General features: G+C 45.3%; 1 protein-coding gene across 5 annotated transcripts in view; it reads left to right on the forward strand.

Moving 5' to 3' along the window:
• Window positions 1-7,707, forward strand: part of RIN2 (Ras and Rab interactor 2) — a 245,600-nt gene extending 237,893 nt beyond the window's left edge. For all 5 annotated transcript variants that reach the window (XM_063600983.1, XM_034947470.3, XM_034947469.3 and 2 more), the window contains 2 exons: window positions 1,931-2,094; window positions 5,873-7,707. In XM_063600983.1, coding sequence (XP_063457053.1) covers window positions 1,931-2,094; window positions 5,873-6,196 — 488 coding nt within the window. In that variant the 3' untranslated portion in view covers window positions 6,197-7,707. The remainder of the gene's footprint in view (window positions 1-1,930; window positions 2,095-5,872) is intronic.
• The last annotated feature ends 747 nt before the right edge of the window (window positions 7,708-8,454 follow it).

Here is an 8,454-nt window from a genome sequence, read left to right on the forward strand (position 1 = left end):
GCATCTGTATTCTGGATTACTGAGTTTCACACACAGTCACATGCTGATTTGTTTGTGGGGCGAATATTTGGTAAAGATCAACAATTCAAAACTCTTAACTAGGGTGATTATACTGTAGGTGGCAAGGTCTGGAAAACCCTTCAGATCACTCTATACACAAAAAGCTTGACATGTGATCAATGGAAAGTGCATGGCTCAGGGTGACCCAGATTATGCTGCGGGAAAAAATAACCTCAAGTCTTCATCTGCAACCTGAAAACAAGAAGGGTATTTTTCTTTCTCGTGTTCATGTCCAGCACGAGTTTGCAGGGCGTGCGGCTCCTGATCCACATGGAGGGGACAGTTGCCATCTTGCATATTGCCACTTATTGACCAGAGAGAGGCTTCTGCAGGCTAAATAAATAAGCTTCTGAATAAAGCTAAATACTTTGGCCCTAAAGGTGACACTTCTGCACAAAACTCATTTCGCCAAACTAACTTCTGGTCCCTGCAGGAATAAATTGCCAGTGTCTGTTTTTTTTTTAAAAAAAAAAAAAAACACATTCATAAACTTCTGGAGAGTGGGGACTCAGATTCTATTTCTTACAAACCTACTTTCTTCTCTGTAGCTGTGGCTCACAGTAGAGATTCAATGAGTATTTTGACAAAGAATGTCTCTAAATCTAAAATATGCTGTGCCCAATTAGGGAATTTTTAATAAACATTCAGGGCGACCCCTAGTGGCTCTTCAGCGCGGAGACCATAAGTTCCTCCCCAGGCACCTAATTATATGTTAGGACAAAAACTATGAAGGAATACATACACATCTTACAGTGTCGTCAGCCCTTTTTACACTCCTCAAGAACATAAGAGATCATTCCTAAATACACCATCACAGGAACATCACTTTCCTGTAAATTATTTTATCCTAAATGCCAGATGTTATGTTAGTCCCAAAGGAAGGGGGGGTAAGAAAGGGAATCAAGGGAGAGAAATTATTTTTGAAGTGTCCACATTTTTGCGAACAGTTCTTTCAAAGTGTATAGTTTACTTAAAATTTAGAAAATACTCATTTCGTTTTTTCCTTTTTACTTTTTTTAAACCAAATTCTTGTTTATCAGAGATAGAAAATATCAATTTCTAAAAGAAAAAACCAAGACCAAGTGTTGCCACGAGTCTGGACTGATGGAGGGGATACTGGCCTTGGATCACCTCACACGCCTGACTTTCCCCCCACCTCCCCGTCAGGCCTTAATACCCCAACTACTCCTGGCAAACATTTTTCATAATTGCACTTTAATAATTTCGGCTGGGCATGGTGGTCATGCCTGTAATCCCAGCACTTTGAGAGGCTGAGACGGGTGGATCAGTTGAGGCCAGGGTTCAAGACTAGCCTGGCCAATATGGTGAAACCCCATCTCTACTAAAAATACAAAAATTAGCCAGGCGTGGTGGTGCATGCCTTTAATCCGAGCCACTCGGGAGGCTGAGGTGGGAGCGTCGCTTGAACCTGGGAGGCGGAGGTTGCAGTGAGCTGAGATTGTGCCACTGCACTCCAGCCTGGGTGACAAAGCAAGACTCCGTCTCAAAAACAAACAAACAAAAAAACAAACAAACAAAAAAACACTTTAGAGGCTTGGTCAGTCTCGCGCACTAGAAAGGAAATCCCATCATTGAAAAACAGGAACCTTGTCAGCCTGGCTTGTCTGTGCTCCCCTGGCCCCTCCCAGGCCTGGGTCGCTCCAGAAATCTCTGTGGGATGGCTGTGTGAAGGGATGGATGGAGGAGTGAGTGCCATGCTCTTGGGTGTGTGCTTCTGTGATCCCACAAGGAAATGCATGTTGAAGAAATACTAAAAATACAAAACATGCCTTCTAACGCTGGCATCCCCTGTTATCACCCGTGAGCGGAGGTTGGCACTGGGAGGACCCACTCTTTCTGCTCTTTTCAGGAGGCTATTACTTGACAAGCGCATATGGAGCACTTTCTCTGATAAAGAATTTCCAAGAAGAACAAGCAGCACGACTGCTCAGCTCAGAAACCAGAGACACCCTGAGGCAGTGGCACAAACGGAGAACCACCAACCGGACCATCCCCTCTGTGGACGACTTCCAGGTGTGCAGCTGGCCACCCCTTTGCTTCCTTCGTCCTCCAGGAACGCGGAGCTGGCTCACCCAGCACATCCCAGCTCAGAGGTCCCCACTCTGTTGAATTATTTGGCAGGAAAGGGATATCTCAAACCACCCTCTGGCCTTGTTACACTGATCTGTTTTCTTTACATTTATATACGCATGGGATACTTGGCCCAAGTTTTGCTGTCTTTAAGAAAACCAAGTTGAATTAAGGCAGAATCTCTGCCCAATCAAGCAGACGATAAGTCAAAAAGGAGGAGGAAGCACTTGGCACAGACGCTGGAGATTTTGTTTCATCAGGAAACAGCCGCTGTGTTACGTGATGCAATTGGCCTAGTTTCTCTTTGGGAGGAGGGAGAGGAACAGCGATGTCTCCTTCCCTTTTCTCTCGCCCACTCTCCAAAACAGAAGACCCCAGAATCTCAGCAGCAGCAGCAACAGCTATGGCAGCCGTCCACGGCGCAGAGTGACCAGGAGAGCATCTGAGCGAGTCCTGCTCAGGTTCCCTGGCCAGGGCTTTTCCTGACCATGAGCTGCTGCTTGGGAATGTGGGACTCCCAGTGAGCTTGTTTCTTAGAATGGACAGGTGGGTTAGGGCTATAGAAATCTTTACCCAAGGCCAGGCATCAGGGCTCACGCCTGTAATCCCAGCACTTTGGGAGGCCAAGGTGGGCATATCACCTGAGGTCAGGAGTTCGAGACCAGCCTGGCCAACACGGTGAAACCCTGTCTCTACTAAAAATACAAAAATTAGCTGGGTGTAGTGGCAGGCACCTGTAATCCCAGCTACTTGGGAGGCTGAGGCAGGAGAATCGCTTGAACCCAGGAGATGGAAGTTGCAGTGAGCCGAGATCACGCCACTGCACTCCAGCCTGGGCAACAGAGTGAGACTTAGTCTCAAAAAAGAAACAAAGAAATCCTTACCCAACACAATTCCTGATTTGCTCATTGTCTATGAAATAATGAGTGAGTTGGCAAATGTCTGCAAATAATATTTTGAAGGTTTTAAATTAAATGATAAAACCTGCCTGTGCTTTGTTTCTATGTTCCCCATGATGAGTTTCCAAGCAGGGATGTGGAAAGCAAGACAGATTTATCTACACATCCAGATTCACCTGCTTTTTTTTTTTTTTTTTTTTAAGACAGAGTCTCGCTCTGTCACCAGGCTGGAGTGCAGTGGTGGCACGATCTCTGCTCACTGCAACCTCCACCTCCCAGGTTCAAACGATTCTCCTGCCTCAGCCTCCGGAGTAGCTGGGACTACAGGTGCTCACCACCACACCTGGCTAATTTATTTTGTATTTTTAGTAGAGATGGGATTTCACCATGGTGGCCAGGCTGGACTCAAACTCCTGGCCTCAACTGATCCATCCGCCTCAGCTTCCCAAAGTGCTGGGATTACAGGCGTGAGCCGCTGCGCCTGGCCATTTTTTTTTTTTATAAGAGCTCTGAAAATAGAGGGTCAGATGAGGTGGCTCACACCTGTAATCCCAGCACCTTAGAGGCTAAGGCAGGAAGATCGCTTGAGGCCAGGAGTTGGAGACCAGCCTTGGCAACAAAGTGAGACTCCATCTCGACAAAACAATAACAACAAAAAATTTTCAAGTTAGCCAGGCGTAGTGGTGCACACCTGTAGTCCCAGCTACTCAGGAGGCTAAAGTGGGAGGATCCGTTGAGCCCAGGAGTTTGAGGCTACAGTGAGCCATGATCACCCCACTGCACTCCAGCCTGGGCAGCAGAATGAGACCCTGTATCAAAAACAAACAAAAAAAAAGGCAAGCCCATCTTTGAAAGCCAAGATCAGCTCATTCTTCTCCAAGATTGCAGTATGCTCAGAAATTCCTTCTCGAGCACATAAACCTAAAGAGTGAGAATACACGCGCTGCAGTCTCCCCACCCTGTTGCACTAAGAAGGTCCCTGTGCCACTCAGTGCATGCAGACCCCTGGGGTGCCATCATATAGCCATCCAGGGAGCGGCTGCCTAGGGCAGAACAGAGGAAATGAGAAAAGTTCATTGTTCCTTTCCCCACCTGCCAACACACCCTCCTCCACCTCTTCACCTGGAGACCCCCAGACACCATAGAGCTGCCTTCTTCTGCAGCCGTCCCCTCCTGCCCTCATTGACCCTGCTCACCTTGGAGGTGTATGCCTTCTCAGAGTGTAACCAAAGAAGGAAATGTTCAGCACTCGGCTCAGGGGTCAAAGCAAAACCTCAGACCCAAAGCTCCATCTGAAACCCCTAAATCAGAGGTCACAGGCACAGAGGTCTTCTCACATGGGAAGAGGTAGTACGTCTTGGTGGTAAAGGCGGTGGGGCTGCATCTGCCACGTCCTAGCTGTGTGGCTTTGGGCAAGTTACTTAGCCTCTCTGTGCCTCAGTTTCTGCACTAGTCAAACAGGGATCATGTAGACCCTGTCTCTTTAAAAAAAAGGTTCAAAGAGTGTCACTGTCAATCTGGGCACCTCCCACTAGCTCACCTCTCCTGCAAAGTCACTGGGCTAGCAAAAGTCCCCACTGGAAGCAGATATGAAACATATCTTACATGTGCAGAGCTCACTGTCCTTCCCAAGAGCTTTCCCTTCTGTTATCCCAGGAAACCCTCGTGGTGACCTTGCAGGCACCTGGGCAGAGAGCCCTCCTTCCCTTCACTGCTGAGCAGGGTTGCCAGATTTAGCAGAAAAAAATCTACTTGTTTTCTAGCTGAAACTCAAATTTAACTGGGTGTTCTAGATTTCATCTGATAACTCCACTCTTAAGGAAACAGAAGCAAAGTTATCTGGGGTCACAAAATCTAGGAGAGCCTGATGTGAGTTTAAGATTCTTTATGCCTGGTCTGGGCTTTGTATCTTATAAGGCCACAGGTTTACATGTTTCATGATAGCATGTACCTGGCATGATTGCAGCGCCTGAGCCTGCAAACGTCTTTGTTTAATTCCCTGCAGCACCACCTTGCATGTAATCAGCTCCATCTGCAAAGTATTTGGCAAAATCAACATTCTTCTCCTTCTGACTTTTTCCACATTGTGCCCAGAGCCACTAGGAGCCTTGTATTAGGTTGAACTACATGAAATCACCATTTGGGGGAGATAAAAAATAGTCAAAAGTCAGCGCATTTTGTGTGTGTGTGTGTGATTCAACCTAAATGATTGCCCTTGCTTAGGATTTATTTAAAAAGTTTGTCAAAAGTGAACACAAGCCAGGTACAGTGGCATGCACCTGTACACCTAGCTACTCAGGAGGCTGAGGCAGAAGGATCACTTGAGCCCAGCGGTATGAGTCCAGCCTGGAGAATATAGTGAGATCTCATCTCTTAAAATGAAAAGAAGAAAACAAAAAGTGAGCACAGTACGTGCTTTTGTGTCTAGATATTTTAAATCTCTTCCTGCTGACTTCCTTCATACTCTTGTGCTATTTGGTTTAGTTTTCAAGCTGGGAATAAACCCAGCATTGGATGTGGTTCACACTCTTAAGCAGGGGTTTCTTAACCAGACCTTATGAGGGAAATGGAAAGATCAGAACCAGGGCTGCATGGACTTCCTGCTTCTTACAGTTGCAATGAATCATGTAGTCATCCTCGCCACTGTCCAAAGTCAGATCAGCCTCTTTCCTTGCCATTCGAAGCCTCGTGGCCTGACATCGGACATTATGACAGGAAAGGGCCTGGAAATGGCTTACAGTTACCCCCTCCCCTGGTCCCCCATCATGCTCACTATCTAGTTTTCTCTTCTGACTGTCTCAACGTTCCTCTTCCACCTGCAGAATTACCTCCGAGTTGCATTTCAGGAGGTCAACAGTGGTTGCACAGGAAAGACCCTCCTTGTGAGACCTTACATCACCACTGAGGATGTGTGTCAGATCTGCGCTGAGAAGTTCAAGGTGGGGGACCCTGAGGAGTACAGCCTCTTTCTCTTCGTTGACGAGACATGGCAGCAGCTGGCAGAGGACACTTACCCTCAAAAAATCAAGGCGGAGCTGCACAGCCGACCACAGCCCCACATCTTCCACTTTGTCTACAAACGCATCAAGAACGATCCTTATGGCGTCATTTTCCAGAACGGGGAAGAAGACCTCACCACCTCCTAGAAGACAGGCGGGACTTCCCAGTGGTGCATCCAAAGGGGAGCTGGAAGCCTTGCCTTCCCGCTTCTACATGCTTGAGCTTGAAAAGCAGTCACCTCCTCGGGGACCCCTCAGTGTAGTGACTAAGCCATCCACAGGCCAACTCGGCCAAGGGCAACTTTAGCCACGCAAGGTAGCTGAGGTTCGTGAAACAGTAGGATTCTCTTTTGGCAATGGAGAATTGCATCTGATGGTTCAAGTGTCCTGAGATTGTTTGCTACCTACCCCCAGTCAGGTTCTAGGTTGGCTTACAGGTATGTATATGTGCAGAAGAAACACTTAAGATACAAGTTCTTTTGAATTCAACAGCAGATGCTTGCGATGCAGTGCGTCAGGTGATTCTCACTCCTGTGGATGGCTTCATCCCTTCCCTCCTTCCTTTCTCCTTTTTTTTTTTTTTTTTTTTTTTACAGAGAGCCTTCATGTTTTTATATATTTCATAGAAATTTTTATAGCAGTTGCAGGTAAACTGTCAGGATTGGTTTTAAAATATTTTTGTAACTTTAAAATATTCTATAATTATGCATGTGATTTTAACATTTAATATTCAAAAATAAATCTCTTGCTGGATTTGAGAGTATTGCATTTTTAAAGTCTCTCTTCTGTAACTGGATGTTTTGGCAACTTTGTGGGGAGAGACTGCTGGATTTCTTAAAGCAACGTATTCCTGACACTGGCCACAGAATGCCTTTGGAAATCGGATGTACTGTTCTCTTGTTCACGTTTAGCGGTGTTTTGCTGTTTTGTTTTTTCAACAAATGATGCTGAGAATAAGGAGAGAAATGAATGTAGAGAGAGGTAGAGAGAGAAATATGAACTCTAACAAAGGACTGAGGAGTGCAGTCTGCTGGTTCAGGCTCTTCAAAAGATGTAGAAAAAGAGATAGAAGGAACCACCTATGCTTAAAATACTGTAAATATGCAATGAGGTTTGGCAAAATCTATTCCATGTGTGATTTGCTTGTAGAAACAATTTCGAAAGCCCCTTGAGGAAAATAGAAATCAAGAAGAACACTTTTCTCCCTTTTCCATACAAATTAAAACTTAACAGCATCAAATTATTGGGACCAGAAACCAAGTAATGTATAATGTGGCTTTTGTTGAGTTAAATAAGATGCTATATAATGGAGAAGAATTTGAAAATGCACAAAAAAAAATCTACATTATCAGAACCTGCAGTGAAATTAAACTTATGTTAAATAAAACCAGTTTGCAGGTGCACCAACTATGAGGGTCTTGTATCCATGTAACACAGGTAGTTACAAAAACATGTTATTGTACTGTGTAAAGATGCATAGTCATCTAATTTGGTTGGCTTTGTACCTTGTACCTTTTTTAGCCTTGGCTTTTGTTGAACTAGAACCCTCAGCACATACTGTGTTGTACTTTTGTAAATGATTTTTTAAATGGAATTTTGCACATAATACATTGTAATACTGTATGATAATCATGTGTGAAAATAATTTTTGAAATATCCTTTGGCTGTTTTTTTTTTTCTTTAGAGTAAGAATATATTCATGCACCACGCAGTGTCATGGACAGATGAAATCCGAGCCAGGGTTTGTGGTTAGACAGTGTATCGTGGGGGTGAGCAGAAAAGCTCACATTTCTCAGAAGCTCCTCCTGATATGGGGCAAAAGTTAAGGAGCAGAAGGAAAAGATCATCCTCCCACCTGAAAGTGTTTTCATTGTTATCTAGTGCTGTACTTGGCTCAGTGGGACTTAGGGCAAATCACAGGTAATTTGAACCCGGAGTTAGCTGGGGCCCTGCAGACAGCCCCACCCTGTCCTCACGTAACCTCTGCAATGCCCTGGGTGACAGTTCAGTGCTGTTGCAAAATTGATAGCGCAGAGGCTTGGACTCCTCGCTGCCATACTCCCCATGCTTGGAAGGGTGCCTGGCATATATTAATAGTAAGTGCTCAATAAATCCTTGCTGGCTGAAGGAAGGAAAACATGAGTTTAGAAGGGCTTCTAACTCATCAGTGGGAGAGATCCGTAAAGATCAGAATGAGAATTGAATGGGCTGCCTGCTTTTGATATTTACAACGGACCAAAAGATGACAGCTCAATCCATATCGTTGTCCTCCCAACTCTTCAAACTAAGATCATCATGCTTTGTTGATTTAAAGCAGGTCACAGCCTCTGGATGCGAGGCAGCCTTGCAGCCTTCGGTGGGACGAGAGCGGGCTCAGAAGAGGAAAAGGTAGCGTGGGCAGAAAG

Source organism: Pan paniscus, chromosome 21, assembly GCF_029289425.2.
Source record: "Pan paniscus chromosome 21, NHGRI_mPanPan1-v2.0_pri, whole genome shotgun sequence".
Lineage (NCBI taxonomy): Eukaryota > Metazoa > Chordata > Mammalia > Primates > Hominidae > Pan > Pan paniscus.